The sequence below is a fragment of the Protomyctophum bolini genome, assembly GCF_963924005.1.
Source record: "Protomyctophum bolini genome assembly, chromosome: 2".
Classification (NCBI taxonomy): domain Eukaryota; kingdom Metazoa; phylum Chordata; class Actinopteri; order Myctophiformes; family Myctophidae; genus Protomyctophum; species Protomyctophum bolini.
Genome location: NC_137863.1, coordinates 32456974 through 32473122, shown reverse-complemented (window position 1 = coordinate 32473122; position 16149 = coordinate 32456974). Strand labels below are relative to the sequence as shown.

Below are 16149 nucleotides of genomic sequence, written 5' to 3'. Positions count from 1 at the left end.
CAACGACAGCAATTAATATTCTTTAGTTTTGGGTGTCAGAGGCTAAATGCCATCAAATGGTGGTCCGTGGCTCAAATGCTGAATAAAATGGGCCTTGAAATGAAAAGGTTGAAAACCACAGAGGTGAATAGCCTACTGTGAGTGAATGAATATCAGTAGCTGACAGCTGACAGGAAAATAAACTTGGACAGCACGCAAGCGGTTCCCTAGCAACTCAGTTCCACTGACAAGTTTATGTTTGGCTTTATATTAAGTCGGATATTAAATACAAATACGTTCAAAATTAATTTTCACATTTTAAGCAAAGTCTTTCTGGTAGTAGATCAGTAGTGTAACCTTTTACCCCCAACTGATTGATTGATTGATTTCAAGCACAACTCAATACAAAGACTTAACTGTCTGTGAGTGGACGACCCAATAAAGCAAAACTTGTTTACAAGAGGGTCCACCTTGTTCAATTCATCAAAACATTTATAGACGTACAAATAAGACACGTATAGCCAAAGAACAGAACAGGAATTCATCATAAAGGAGGTAAAAAGGGAAAAGAAACATACAGTGGGGTTATGTACAAAGGGGGTAGGCCTATATGTACTGCATACAGTACATTTATTATTATGTCTTTTGATTTTAGGGCAGGCACCGCCTAGGTCAGCATGCTTAAACATTTGGGGTCCATCCTCTCTTCACGTGTGCGTGTCGCTCCGCTATGACGTCGTTTCTTCTTCTTCCAGACAACGTGAAAGATAACCATGCCGAAGTCAAAGAGGGACAAGAAAAGTAAGCAAAAACTAAACATGTCCATTATGAAAAGCGTAACATTTTTAAACGGTTACTTTACGTGACCTTGTTCAGACATTAATGTCATTCATATCACGTATTCAAGATATATATCTCCTAACACTGTCATAGTACTAAAGTAAGCTAGCGTTAGCTTGGCCTGCTATGCAATGTAAAAAACTCCATGACAAATACATTAGCCTACAAGCCAGCAAATACATGGTGGTAATGTTGGTCATGAAAGGTAATGTTTTTCAATCGTCTCTTCTCTAGTTTCGTTAACGAAAACAGCCAAGAAGGGGCTTGCGACAAAGCAGAGTTTAATTGAAGAAGTAAGTATCTGAACTATGCTGTCTGTCTGCTGGTACTGCTGATGCAGTAATTAATGACCCAAAAAATATAATATACCGTACTAGTGTACGTCCTACTGAATACGATCTTCTTTCCCTGCGGTTTTTAGCTGCGAAAATGTGTGGATATATACAAGCATTTGTTTATCTTCTCTGTGGCCAACATGAGGAACAACAAGCTCAAAGACATCAGGACAGCATGGAAACATAGCAGGTAAATAAAGTAATAAACCCTTATTTTTGGCAGCAAAATTTGATTTTAGTTTTAGTCAGTCTTTTGAATTGTTTTCACTTAGTTTTAGTCACCTGGAATGTTTTAATGATAGTCTAGTTTTAGTCGACTAAATGTCATGAGATTTTAGTCGACTAAATCTACGGTTGATTTAGTCGACTAAAATGTTTTTTGGCAGGCCTACAACCAAGTGTAAAATGACTTATACTGGATATCTTGTCCACTAGTCGATATATTTAGTTTTAGTCATCATAGCTAGTTTTAGTCATCATAGCTTAGTTTTAGTTTTTGTCAGTGAACAAAGGTAGTCGACGAACATTTTTAGTTTAGTTTTAGTCGACAAAAACAACACTGCCTGAGAGAGATATATATATTATATATGTGTGTGTAATTTTGTAAACAGCGCTGCTATCTTTAAACATCTTAAATCTGATGTGTTTTAATACTCTGCAAAAAACTTCAAAAAAGCTTGAAGTATACAATGTGACAGCTATGTTTACAAAATCATGCCGCAAGTGTATGCCCTTCAACTGTATATACACATTTTCAACAGTTTTTATTATATTTTGCTTTGGCAGTGTAAACGTATGTTTCTCATGCAAATAAAGCTCCTTTGAATTGAATTGCTATTATAGACAAATGGCAAACGATTCGCCCATTTACGAACTCGCCCCCGCAAAATGTTTTAATGTTATAGTGTTCTAGTTTCAACTTTGTCTGCTAATTGGTTTATTTAATTACTTAAAGATTAATTTGTTTTTCCTTTGTGAGTTCTCTCCTGAAAATGTATTTTCTTTTTAGAGCTGGGGAGACCTGAACATAGTCTAACTCTAGTCTACATAACAATGATTACTATCAGAATAATAGAGCTATTTAACAAAACAACACTAACTAGTGTCGTAATAACGCTAATCTTTTTGACTGAAATGTACTCTTTAATTTTCACAGATTCTTCTTTGGCAAAAACAAAGTCATGATGGTCGCCCTGGGGAAAGGTCAAACGGACGAGTACAAAGATAATGTGCACAAGGTAAGTGCAATGTCGTCAAGTGACTTGGATTGATTGTTGTAATCTGCATTAGAACCTTAGCCACTTTAAAGCATAATTCCATGCTGTAAGGCTTTCTTACTTTTATTTGTAGTTATGTGACGTCCCCACCAAAGAGGTCCAGGTGTTATTTTGTGCAAAAGCGCATTATTGGCTATTTCCCCTGTTTTACAAACACAGGATATGATGTTATTATCCAATGTGCCTTGGACTCTGCATGGCAGGGGCGTCCTCCTCCCTGAGCCAAGCTTGCGTCTAACTTATTGGCTATTTCCCCTAATATTTCCCCTCAATGAATTGCATTGAATTGAATGGGGTGTTGGGATGTTATTGGCCCAATTACTAATTCGCTTATTTCCATCGCTCAATTTCTTTTTGTATATATACTCTTCATAATGTAAATAGTATCCCAATCGGCACACTTTACTACTTATTTCGATGGAAATAAGCGAATTAGCACAAAAACCCAACCCCCATTGAGGGCTTATGGAATAATGAACTTTTGCACAAAATAACACCTGGACCTCTTTGGTGGGGACGTAACGACTACAAATAAAGGTAAGAAATAATTCTAGCATGGAATTCTCCTTTAATCCTGGCCTCGTGAAATCGGCTATTGTTTTTAAGTCGGTACTTTTAATGGTGTTTTTTAGGTCTGCAAATATCTGCGGGGAGAAGTGGGTGTGCTATTCACAAACAAAACCAAGGATGAAGTTCAAGAGTAAGTAAGGGTTCATTTTCCTTTTCCGAGTCGCAGAAGACACATACATACCAGTATGTTTGAGTGTGAGATGCTTGATGTAAATTATTCTTGCATGTTCTCCAAATTGTGTCCTCTGTCCACAGGTATTTTACTCAGTTCAAAGAGATGGATTTTGCACGGGCAGGTAACCAGGCACAGATGGACGTTGTGTTGGATGAAGGACCCTTGGATCAGTTCCCTCACTCCATAGAACCACAGTTGAGGTTGTTGGGACTTCCCACTGCTCTCAAGAAAGGTAGTGTATTCATGTATATTTGGATAGCACTGACAAATAGCCCAATGCCTACTTTATACTTGATTAAGTGCCTAATTGGCAGATCTACAAGATCATCGACGTTTTGTGAGCATGTAGTTAGTTATCTATTTTCAGTGAGCGACACTGTCTGGCAAACTAAGTATAAATCACCTTTAGCTTGAACCTATCCGACAAGATTTTTTTGTTTTGTCTTGCACAAATCCAACAATATTAGAGTTGTGATTAAACAATCATGTTCCAGATCTCCCTGCCTAGTTTACACTAACCTTTTGAAGAGCCACTGCGCCGATTAGATTGTTGCTTGTCATGAAAATCTGCTTTAAAAGGGTGTAATTGCTTGTCGTAGTGTAGAAAAATATTCCAAAGTGGCAATCAACAACAATGGAGCGGAGAAGAAACGTGACTGCGCGTCACTGCCGCCATTGGAATGCATTGTAATTTCCCAGAACCCTTTGCATGCCAGACGGTTGTTTTTGCAATGAGGTCATGAAAACACGTCACCTATCCCACTCGCGATTTAAACAATGAAAACAGAACTCGTTATTGGAAGGGAAGCTGTTCTAGTCAATTAACTTGTGTAAGTCGTGTTAGGGAGGAAAGTGTTTTAATGGTAATCTGTGATTTCTTTGTCTTAGGGGTGGTAACACTATTAAAAGAACATCAAGTGTGTAAGGAGGGTGAAACCCTAACCCCTGAACAGTGTCGTATTCTGGTGAGTTCCTGACCTTTCTTTGGCCTGTGAGAAATCTGATAAATACATGCTATCAGTGGGTAATGGGCTTGGTTGTGCTTTGTCAATTACAGAAACTGTTTGGTCATGAAATGGCTGAATTCAGAGTGCAGATCAAGTGCATGTGGAATTCAGAAACGGGCGAGTTTGACAACTTCACTGGCGTGGAAGAACCTGTGGAGGAGGAGGAGGAAGATGAAGAGGAAGATGATGCCGTTGAAACTTAGGAAAACTTTCCATACTTTACTTTTAAGTCACCGGTTTGGCCATTTATTCTGGACCTTGAAATTAAAGCTACCGAGAGATATTTGATCCCACACCGGGAACCTAAGTGGTCAGTGGAAACTGATGCCTATGGTATAATATTTCATCACCTGGAAGCATTCACTGACATCTGTCTCACTTTGGAATGCATGTCTGAACTTATATCTCTGGTTGTTCAATAAGTAGTGGAGAGAGAGGACATTTTTGAATTCCTGTGACAGAATGAAGTTTTTTCCACTTCACCACTTTTCAACTTATCTTCATATAATAGGTCCTCACTAATAATCTTGAAAAAATGGCGCAGTTTTTTTTCTACTCTGTCTCATAGGAGGGCTGTGGGCAGTTCAGAAACCGTCTTCCAGTGACATCGATGGGGAATACAAGCTAATAAAAACTGCAGGCTATCTAGTCCTGAAAGGTTGCAATGCGAAAATGGAAGCCATCGTTCTCACGATAATGAAAATCTATTTTTTTTTCTAAAGAAATCTTGTTTAAAAAAATTATCTGCCTAATGTCACTGGAAGACGGTTTCTAAACTGCCCACAGCCCTCATGAGACAGACTGAGTAGGAAAGGAATCGTGCCATTTTATCATTTTTATTAGTGAGGACCTATTATATGAAGATAGGTTGAGAAGTGGTCCTTTAAGATGGACACTTCAAAACCGCCTCAAGATTTCAAACAATGGCTTCCATTACAACATGCAAACTTTAAAGGAATAGAAATACTGCAGTTCCTATTAGCTTGGTATTGCCCATCAATAAACTGCCCAGTCTTCCTGAGACAGACGAGGTAGTCACAAATTGAACCATGTGAGCAAGTTGTCCTCGTGAAGTTGTCCTTTTAAAACCGAAATTTACAGGATTGTCAGGTTAGTGTGAACAGATTTGAACCAGATAGATCGTTCTTGTAACAAGATTGAGGGGCGACGTGTTTTGACCAGTTTATTTAAGATAGACATCTCCAGAAAGTAATTTTTGTTGTATATTTACAATTAAGTAATGTGATATATTGATACATGTAAGTTTCACATGTAAGTTTAAGAATATTCTTAAATACAATCTGTATCAAGTGGGATTTCCTGAAATAAACATACTGTTCATAACTTGCATGTCATGTTCTAAAAAAAACCTCAAATGGAAACTGATACTGCAAATCACTCATTATACAGATCAGAAAATGTAAAAGGTATTTCAGGCTGTAATTCACAGTATTCAGCGAAAGTAATTTGGACACTCGTGGGCCACCAGATCCCAAGCTTGCTTGAAGGCCTCTACCACCCGCTCATCCAGAGGACCCTCCTCTGAGGCAGACATGTTCTGCTCAAGTTGCTCCATGGAAGACATGCCGATGACCACTCCGTCTCCTAGATCGCCCTGCAATGTATTGAAGACATTGGAAATGGTTACAGAAGGACCGGGATATCAAACCATGTACTGTATGCAATCAAGACATGATAACTCCCAACATCCGCTTGTACTAATTGGGTGTTTTGTTAAAAAAGCTGGCAGTAACTAAAGCATAAATTGTATGATTTACCAAATGGCTAAAACTTTAGGGCAATGCCCATCTTTACATTGATCTGTCGACTTAATTGATTTGAGGTCACAGTAATGCGCACAACACGATAAAACTGGGAATGATCTTCAAGTGATAAAATTAAATGCAAATAGTGTATTTACACAGTTCTACCTTAAGATGGGAGTGATGGTACATCCAGCGTATCGCTGCAGAGGTCATGGTGGGTTTCTCTGAACCATAAACGGCCTCCAAAGCGGTTTGAACCAGACCTATTGCCAGGAAGTGGCTCTGTTTCCAGTATCTGATGAGACATTAGATACATAGACATTAGAGACATGAAAATAATTCACCTTAGGAGTTAGGCCTTTACAATTGCTTGAAGGGAAACCTGAAGCAAAAATGGTGGCCTTGAGCCTTCCAGTGTTGATTTCGTCGACTAAAATGAAGACGAAAAATGTTCGACTACCTTCTTCCAATGACAAACTAAATGGAAACTAACTGAGAATTAAGCTATGACGACTAAAACTATGACTAAATATATTGACAATTTAGTCAAATAAAAACTAGACTAAAATGTTAGGAAGGGACTAGTGGACAAGAGATCCAGTATAAGTAATTTTACACTTGGTTGCGTGCTGAAAATAGCCGATCTACAAGCTCACAACGTGTCGCAGCGCTACGCGTTGTGAGCTATTTTCAGCAAGTGTAAAATCAGCCATTACGACGGCATCAAGGCCCGCCAAAATACAGTCGACTAAACCAACTGTAGATTTAGTCGACTAAAACTAGACTAACATTAAAACATTCCAGGTGACTCAAATGTGACTAAGACTAAACGAAAACTATTCAAGAGACTGACTAAAACTAAAATAGAAATTTGCTGCCAAAAACAACACTGGAGCCTTCTAACTAACCTGTCCCTGTATGCTCCAGCCCAGCTGTTGCCAAAGAATCGCCCTGCAGGCTGGGATCCGTCTTTGTCTTCATAATGGTACTTCCCTGTCAGGAGGCCCCCTGGTGGAGGAAGAGGAGGAGGAGGATCAACCACCATAACATCCATTATCTCAGAGGTGATTTTTTTTAAATGTTTTTATCCCACGATTTTGCAACTCAATTTCAGTGATGCTTGCGGAACTCGACTTCGTCTCGTTCCTTACCGCATCACTGTTGTGGCAATAGTCACGTTAAACCACACCCTCTCGTGTAATATTGCTTAAATGTAATCCTGGGCGCTACACTTCCTCTGCCAACATGGGGGGGGCAGTGGACAAACCCCAAGATTCCTTCTATGCATGAGGAGTCCAAGCTGCTTCTTTTCACCTGACAGGGGGGAGTTTCCCCAGCCGGACGCAGCACGTGGAAGGAACATGTTATTCCGACCAGTTCCTTTCCCCTCCATCAGGCGCCCCGGCTGGCCAGTGGGAGGTAGTTTTAAGGCCTATTCATAGTCTGTATTTTTGGTTGTGAGGTGACCACTGCTCCGGTGGTGAGCTGACCACCGGAGCTGAAATAACGTTGAGCGGTGGTGAGTAAAAACAGAGAGAAGGGCTGGAGCGGTGGCTGTGGTTTTCTCTTCACCGCGGCTCGTGACGTCATGTTGTAGTTCGAAAATCCAGACTATGTATGAGCCTTTAGAGACCAGGATTACTGATTACTTACCCTAGGGGACACGGAGAGAACACGCAAACTCCACACAGAAAGAGGTGATTTTATGTAGACATTTTAATCCCAGGTAGGATTATGAATTATTCAATACTCTTGTTAGAAGAACTCTGGAGATATGGGGTTTCATGCCACAGGAAAAGCATTGTATGTACAGTACAAACCTCAGTAGGCTATATAGAGGAAGAAGCTCCTAAAACAGTATTTAGTAGTACATTTTATTTTGAAGGCTTAGATGTAAAATGTTAATAATTTTTTTTATAAATAACATTATATAATCTAAAACACTACTCTTTGCAAATATTATGCAAGCATCTCTCTTTAGCAAACTTAAACTGTAACAGTGAAGAAGTGAGAAATCCACAGTACCTGCTAAAGGGTTGTATGCATAGAATCTTATTCCGTAGTATCTCAGACATGGCAGCAACTCTGTCTCAACCTGTCTTGTAGTGGCATTGTACATTCCCTGCCAGTGAGTGGTTACAGTTTAATTACAATGGGACATTGGGGAGGGTTCAAAGTTTAATCATGAAATGTTGGCTAAAACTTGTTTTAATGGGTTGACATGAGAAATGTGAGGTGTGCCGAATTACCTGGTAGACAGAAGGAACAATCCAGTTGTTGTGTCTGCAGATAGACACAATTTCAGCTACTTCCCATGATGCATAGTTTGATAAGCCCAGCTCCTTGAATTTCCCCTGAAAGGAAACACATTCAAATTCAATCACACTTTGTCATTGCACCAAGACAACATGATTAACATGCTTTTTAAGCATCATTGAGACAGTATTGTGAATTGTATGCACAAGCCAACATGTTATCTCGGAAGTTTTATATGTGTACTGATGATGTCACTTGTGGTGCAGCTACAGTAAGGGTAAATATAATAAGTTGAGGGTGGCATATAATGATGCTCTCAGAATCCTGCTGAGACTCCCGAGGTGGACAGTGGTGTTCCTACTCTGAACGAAATTGTTGTCACGGAAACGGTTAGTGGCGTGACGTCTAAGTACAGCGTAGACAGATCATTGCAGTCTTCTAGAAGTATAGTGACCAGATCGAGAGTGACCAGATTGAGATTACCTCCAGTGTTCGAGAGTGACCAGACTGAGATTACTTCCTCCAGTGTTCAGATACTCAGAAGCGCCAACATACATAATCATAAGCACCATATAAAGAGTGGTACCTGCATCATCCATACTGCAGGCTCAAGCCTAAAGACTCCCACCCACAAACCCACTAGAGACAATATCGAGGGATTCGTTTCTACAGAAATCATAATGCCATGCCCAAGAAGAGCAGCATCAGGTACTCCTCCTGCTTCTGGAAACACTGGAGAGATGTATGTCTGTATGTTTTTTTAGATTGTTGTGTTTTTTTTTCTGTTGTGTTGTCCCCTGTATTGTTGTTTGTCCATGTATAATGGATAAATCTTGATTGACCTATTCTTATGGCATGGGTCCTAAGAGGCGAGCCAGGTAGAAGAGGGTCTGTGTGGGTGTATCATGCGTGTGACAGTTATGTCTGTGTGTGTGTGTGTCTGTCTGGAGTTAAACTCGACCTATTGGTGCCTATTGCCTGATTACTTGTACACTGTCAGTAGGCCAAGGAATTGAATGTTATCTAACTGAATGTTAGATAGTAGATTTCCGTCCTACACAAACATTAAATTCCCATTGACAATGAATGGAGAATTTTACGTCGATGTCTGAGCAAATAGGCATAGTGTCTATATTTTACGTCATGATGATGTACAATGGTAAGAGCGCCCCTCACTTCACACAGGTGTGATTTTATTTTAATATATTTTGTGGTTTTTTGATTACATGTTCATAATCTCAGATCCAGTTTGGGCCATGATGACCATGACATCAAACATCCACATGGAAGCCATGCAGTTATTAGGCCTTGTCTTGAGTATAACTGGATTGTGCACGGTGTTGCATGGATTGATTTGGGTGAAGGGACATTATTACATTACATCTATTGACCTTTTGCAGACCGCAGCCATGTTGCCATCAGAGTTTGGAAGCACTCATTTTCAGTAAAGCAATGTCCTGCTAACCACAAAGTAGCTCATAACATGTCTACAGTGGATTTTTACGAAACAAACACTTTGAGGATAGAAAGAGAATAATTCAAGCTTTCCGTACAGCTGCAATGTTGGTGAGTTTGACGTTATTTAATACAATTAGATATGACTTTTCTGTTTGGATGGGCTGTCATTGGAATTGCACCTAGGTAGCACCAGGGTGCAGTACTTTAGGTCTGCATATGGAGAATAGGGAATATTGTAGCTAGCTACTACTACTACCTATGTGTGTGTACCTCTTTGTGCAGTTCGTGGCAGGCTCTCAGGGTATCCTGGATGGGGTTTTGGTGGTCCGGAGCATGGAGGTAGAACAGGTACACAGAGTCTGTATTTAGCCTGTTCAGGGAGGTCTCCAACTGGGAACGAACACTTTCTGGCGTCAGTGTCTTGCCTTCCCAGGGGTTGGCTTTGGTGGCTATGTTCACTGTCACACAGAAAATAACAATCATTAACTCAAGGCGGTAATAAATCATGTATGTATAACCTAGCGGCTTGACCAACTTGACCATGAACCTCCTTGTACAGTATACCTACAATACAGTAACAGTCATGCAAATTCAGGATAGACAAAAAACATGAACCTATCACCGGAAAACAGTCAACTTGGGTCTTATAGGGCGGTGGTTTCCTAACGTTTTCATGTCAAGGACCCCCAAATTGACACTAATGAGCCCGCGGACCCCCATTTGAAGAGATATGCCAGGGACCCCCATAAGAGAAGATTTGGCATTTCTATCTCTGGGACCCCCAATTTATATTGTAAAATCAATGTTATTTTAACTCTGAGTGTACAAATGGAATGGGTCCGTTTGGTTCCATTTGTACACTCTCAGTCTCAGAGTTTAGCTGGGGACCCCCTGGAACTCCCCCAGGTACCCCTGGGGGTCCCCGGACCCCACTTTTGGAACCACTGTGGTCTTCACGTGATCACAAAAGGGGAGCAACTTGTGCTGCATTGGCTAAATCATTACACACAGGAATTCTGGAGTCGGACTCGGGTAATGCTAGCTCTGGTCCATAGCTCTAATGCATGTCCATGGCATTGACATAATATATCCACTCCATGGATTGGAACTTGGTCTCGAAAGTTAGTTGATGTCGGGGGCGGCTCTGTAGTCTTGTGCACAGCCAATAAGATGCGATTCTCTGACTCGCACAAGTTTGACAATTATAGCCTACAACTAAAGTACCGTAGTCTACATTTGAATTGAAACCTTGGCGTGAATGTGTATGCAGTCGTTTTAATAGCAATAACTTGTTTTGCATGTATCGTGACCATTGCTGCCATCATGTTGTGTCCAGAACAGAACAACACTATACTATACCTGTCTTTGGTAGATTCATGCCCCCTATGATGGTCTCTGCCTGTCCGCCCGTGTACATGAAGGCTGAGTCCACCTCATTGTGCCCACGGTCCAGGAACGCTCTGACCATCTCCAGGCTCTGCTCCGCGGTGGCTCGCCCTCCGAACGCCATGGTTCCCAGCAGGGAAACGGGCTTTTTCACATGTTGAGAAGACATGTTTCTCAGTGCCACTACTACCCCAACAACCGCCGCGGAATAATGCGTGAAAACGTGCTTGCTAACGCGTGTTTTACGGAGTGTGTGCAGGCCTACTAGTACTAATCTTTGTGTTGTCCACTGCATAATAAAGTAGTCGCGTGTTCTCTGAGGTAAAAGGGCACGTTGTGCCGATAAGGAGGGAGTGTGGTAATTTGTAAAGTTACTTCACTTTAGACTCCCCTAGACTAAATTGTAAGAACAGCTGCTGGTAGTTTTTAAGCAAAAGAAAGTGTGGTTAATCATTGTGAATGTCGTTTACCCCTGTCAATGTTTGCTAACTTAAATAATGTATTTACTTTGAGGCCATGTCTCTTCGTTGCGTCACCCGAAGAGCACATTGCAGCGTTCCCTAAATGGAGCGGTAAGTTCTTATTTTGGCCACAAGGTGTCGGCAAAATATCGTCTATTTTCACACAGGACTCAATACATTCACGCAGGTGCACTAATGTGCCTCGGTTTAAAACAACTAATACTAATATAGCACAAGCCATTAATTCATACTTATAGCCTACATATTAATTGATCATTAGGCATAATTATTACAACAGAAACAGTATCAAACCTAACAATGATACATTTTGCAGTGGACAATACATTATTGCATTACAAAATAATTAGTTTAAAAACGCAGGTGGGTTGCGCACATCCAGTTCCTGGCTGGTGCGGGTGCTGGACTACATAGGCCTACAGTGAAGAAAGTAGTCCGCACACAGGCTTTGCTCCAGTAGTGTTTTATTGTATTTAAAACACCATTAGTAGATCTATACACGACGTTTCGGCCGTGAACGGCCTGTCATGTTTTTGGTCGTCGTTTTTTGTTTAATTGCTGTGCGGCGTGCAAGCGTGACTTTAGTTTTTTGGAGCGGGAGCGCACGTGTTGCGTAGCAAACTATAGCTATGGCCCATGGAGACTGACTTTTTGGGCCATTAAAAGGCATGCATCCAATGGACCAGGGTGGGTAACCTGTATTCATACAGTGAACCCTTGGGGTAACCCAGTCCTGCTGCTGACCCACTGACCCGGCCCTGGCCTTGACCTGACCACATCATCAGCTGTTTGACCAAGAGAAGGAGAAGATACCACCCCCAGTCCCCCCACACTATATAACTCATTCACAACTAAAGGTAAGACGTACAAGAGATTAAAGCACGCTACTTTTTTGTATAGGCTACCCTATTTCCTTTATTAATAAACGGGTGTGAGAAGAAGAGCCGAGACATATCGTTGTTCATGGCGTGTGTTCCTCAGAAGTTTTGTATAGCATTATTAGCATATATCATTAGCTATAGCCCCTATTATTGACTGATTGAATTTATTAAACAGATTGGAGAATTAGGCTACAGTACATTTCAAGCACACAACTCGATAATCAATTATAGCTTAATATGTTTTGCTCCATCGCACGATAGGTGTCGCTTTCCAAAAAAAATAACTTATTCATTATAACTGCCTAATTCATGATTTTCAAAGTGTGTCGTCCCAAATAAACAGACGTACGGTGTACTATAAACCAAAGTTTATTCGTGGGGTCCGGGGACACCCAGGGGTCCTTGAAGGAGTTCCAGGGGGTCCCCATGCAGCTAAATGATAGGAACTCAGAGAGTGTACAAATGGAACCAAATGGACCCTACCATTAATTGCATGTCAAGTCCTTGAAATTAAACTGGTTGAGAATCACTGCTATAGCCGTAAAAATCTCCTCTTATGAGGGTCCTTGACATATCTTTTCAAATGGGGGTCCGCGGGCTAATTAGTGTCCATTTGGGGGTCCTTGACATGAAAAAGTTTAAGAACCACTGGTATAAACGACGCATAAATTAAGGCTTTTATTATAGGTGGCAGGCAGGCAGGCATGCAGCCGGCCGCATCTCATCCTCCCCCATCCACCCTCCCCTGACTGGGCTAGCCTGCCAGACATCATTACCAAGTCAATGGGAGTCAAACCACTTCAGCTTCCACGAGTCTCTCTCTCTCTCTCTCGCACGCATGTGCGTCCAACCAACAGCATAGTATCTCTGCACTAAAAGCAGTGGAGGTGGTGATCTGTGTCTGGTGGTGTCAGTCTTTCAAATACCGCCGCTGCTGCTACTACTACTACTAGCCTACTACTATACGCGAGCCGGCTGCAACATGTGTGTCGCTCACTTTATACAGTAGCCGAACTTCTTGGGAGCCGTTTAAAAAGTTTCTTCAATTTGATACCTTGGATTCCCCCCCCCCCCCCCCCACACCTTTATTCTTATTTATGGTGAAAATCCTGCCATGCAGTGAGCATTTATGAATGACTTAGAGCGTTATTCGTGAAAATCTTCCATTATATTGCAAGAGGAGGTCGAAATGATGGATATTATTATTGCTTTTTCGTTTTTTCTACCGTTTCTCGGTGAGGTTTCCGCTGCTGCATCCCGTTATGGTATTGCAAACAATCTCCAACCCTATATGTGAGTATAACATATGTCTGTATCCTCAAATATTTAATGGAACAAAATAAAAAGCTATAGTTCAGGTAGTGTGACAAAATAGGCTATTCAATTGTAACTGCTATAAAGAAGTTCTTTATATATAGCAGTTACAATTGAACGATATTAACTTTTTCCACATCAGTCAGCAAATTCTCAACACATTTTCATTCATAGCTTCAGCATTTTTAGGAATGTTACTTTACAGCAGAGAGGAGAATAAATTAGCCTATTTGTATTTTACCTGGACATGCACAAACTTGTGGTTATGTGGGTCCCAAACTAACAACCACAGACTAAAGTAAAGACACAGGTTTGAAGAGAGGGAGCACTGTGTCAAGGCTGTATTTTACACATTTCTCAGAGAGGCAAGAAAGCCACAGTATGACAGGTCGAAGTAATAATGTGTACCAAACGACTCGCCCCTTTACCAACTCGCCCCCGCGAAATGTTTTGAAACTGTTCATAGGATTTCCCTTCCTCTCTGGAATCTGAAATGATCTTGTATATACAGATTTATTTGATTGTATATCGATCTCTATAATGTGTAAAATTAAGATAGAATAACATGAAACAGAGATGGTGACTGCTTAATTAAGTTACTTTTTTTTTTACACATTTCTTCCATGATGTAGCCAATGTTTTGTAATGGCATCATCAATCATGCTATTATGCCAGCCCGTGAATATACAGAGTGAACTTAACAATGATACATTAATATGATAATACCTTTTATATAATCACCAACATGAATTATGTTTGTTATTCACAGCTAGGTAGAGTAGTGGGGCGAGATGGAAAGGCGACCGTACCTGTTACCGTCTGAACACCATGCTCTTTATTGCATCCCACACTATGACTGTACTGTAATTCCCATGATTATACCCTGCTATACCCTGCAGATTACTGATGATGCTGCATTCCTATCTGTGTGACAAGGACTTGCTTGTTTTAACCTTCTCAAAAGGGAAATGCCAGTCAGTCACATTATTAATTATCAACCAAACGCTTCCAACAATATTTGGTGTTGTGTGTTTAGGCCAGTGGTTTTCAACCAGTGGTCCGGGGACCACCACACCAGTGGTCCTTGAGGAGGTTCCAGGTGGTCCCCAGGTAAATGATGGAGAGTTGGTAACCAAATGGACCCTTATAGATCTTGTACGGGTCCAATTGGTTTCATTTTACACTCTCTTAAGAGCTAAATTATTGTTAAACATCTGCATTATTTAATTTACAAGACGTATTCACAATTAGAGAATGTAGAAGAATTGTAATTTTTTATCAATGTTTGCCTGTTATCTCTCCTAATGGTACCACATCAATACAGCATGGCATTGTGGACGAAATCTTATCCAACGACAATTCCAACAAAAATATTCAAAGTTTTGGGTCTGAGAGGCTAAATGTCATCAAATGGTGGTCCGTGGCTCAAATGCACAATAAATAAAATAATGGACCTTTTTTATGAAAAGGGTTGAAAACAGTATGGCGTTGTTGTGTGTTTTAGCCATTGTCATTCATTTCATTGTTGTATGTAAGCCATGCTGGTTCCGTTTCTAAAAACAGGTCCACGTGCATTTGTTTAGTGCATCAGTGGTGGTTGTAGATGATCCCGTGGTTGGAGAAGGGAATCTCCACATGACGGATGATTTTAGAGTTGTCCCGATACATTTTTTTCACTTAATTGTATTTAACTTTTAGTAGGCTACTCGTCGATACCGAGTACCAATACGAGTACCTTTTTGTTGTTGTCGAGTAACCACTTATTTTACCCCCTTTTTCTCATAGATGCAAATGGATCTCCGATCTACACTTGTCAGTTGTCATTTATGCTTGTAGATCGGCTGTTTTTGGCGATTTGCTGCAGTGTTGGGTCAGACTTGCTCCCGTTGCGTTTGTTCAGCCTAGTGTCAATTGGATGTTTTGGTACTCGGGTCAGAGTATCGGGGCCGGTTCCGAGTACGAGTACTTGAGGGTGGTATCGGCCAGAGTAAACGATACCAATATCGGTATCGAACAACTCTAGATGATTTATACGCTAGCGTACGACTGTGTCGTGTGTCGATCAGCAGATCCACAATCTGACAACGTCATCATGGGTGGCTGTTTTTGGCACGTCCCACACACCAGGGACGTGCACGCATAGACATCAAAGGGGGCTTCAGCCCTTGCCCTTTTACCCATTTGTAAAACAACTGCCTTCTCCAGACCATGAATGCAACTAATTACTATAGTGAAAGAAATGCAAATGACACTCCTTTCTTTTTTTTTTATATTTTTGATCCCACGGTTTTGTAACCCATGTTTCACCCCTGTGTCAATCATCTAATGTGATCCTGGGCTCTACGCAAATGACACTCCTCCATGCCATTCTGGAAGGCAGCATTCGGGAGAATTCTTTCCCGAAGTCTCCTGAACTCGAACATAGT

At 40.9% G+C, this 16149-nt stretch overlaps 3 protein-coding genes across 3 annotated transcripts in view; 2 read left to right on the top strand and 1 right to left on the bottom strand.

Moving 5' to 3' along the window:
- Window positions 1-728: 728 nt before the first annotated feature.
- Window positions 729-5201, top strand: mrto4 (MRT4 homolog, ribosome maturation factor). Its single transcript, XM_080788459.1, has 8 exons — window positions 729-780; window positions 1054-1112; window positions 1241-1344; window positions 2311-2392; window positions 3064-3131; window positions 3257-3408; window positions 4065-4141; window positions 4234-5201. The coding sequence occupies exons 1-8, from the start codon at window positions 753-755 to the stop codon at window positions 4384-4386; spliced, it is 723 nt and encodes a 240-aa protein (XP_080644585.1). The 5' UTR covers window positions 729-752; the 3' UTR covers window positions 4387-5201.
- Window positions 5202-5353: 152 nt separating this feature from the next.
- On the bottom strand, window positions 5354-11450 carry akr7a3 (aldo-keto reductase family 7, member A3 (aflatoxin aldehyde reductase)). Its single transcript, XM_080788433.1, has 7 exons — window positions 11023-11450; window positions 9934-10121; window positions 8199-8303; window positions 7975-8071; window positions 6858-6957; window positions 6115-6244; window positions 5354-5798 (listed from the first exon to the last, which is right to left on the bottom strand). Exons 1-7 carry the CDS (start codon window positions 11342-11344, stop codon window positions 5637-5639), a joined length of 1104 nt encoding a protein of 367 aa, XP_080644559.1. The 5' UTR covers window positions 11345-11450; the 3' UTR covers window positions 5354-5636.
- A 2151-nt stretch (window positions 11451-13601) lies between these two features.
- Window positions 13602-16149, top strand: part of megf6b (multiple EGF-like-domains 6b) — a gene marked incomplete at its 5' end in the record, with an annotated part of 140491 nt that continues 137943 nt past the window's right edge. Inside the window, one exon of the mRNA XM_080786041.1 lies at window positions 13602-13702. Coding sequence (XP_080642167.1) covers window positions 13602-13702 — 101 coding nt within the window. The remainder of the gene's footprint in view (window positions 13703-16149) is intronic.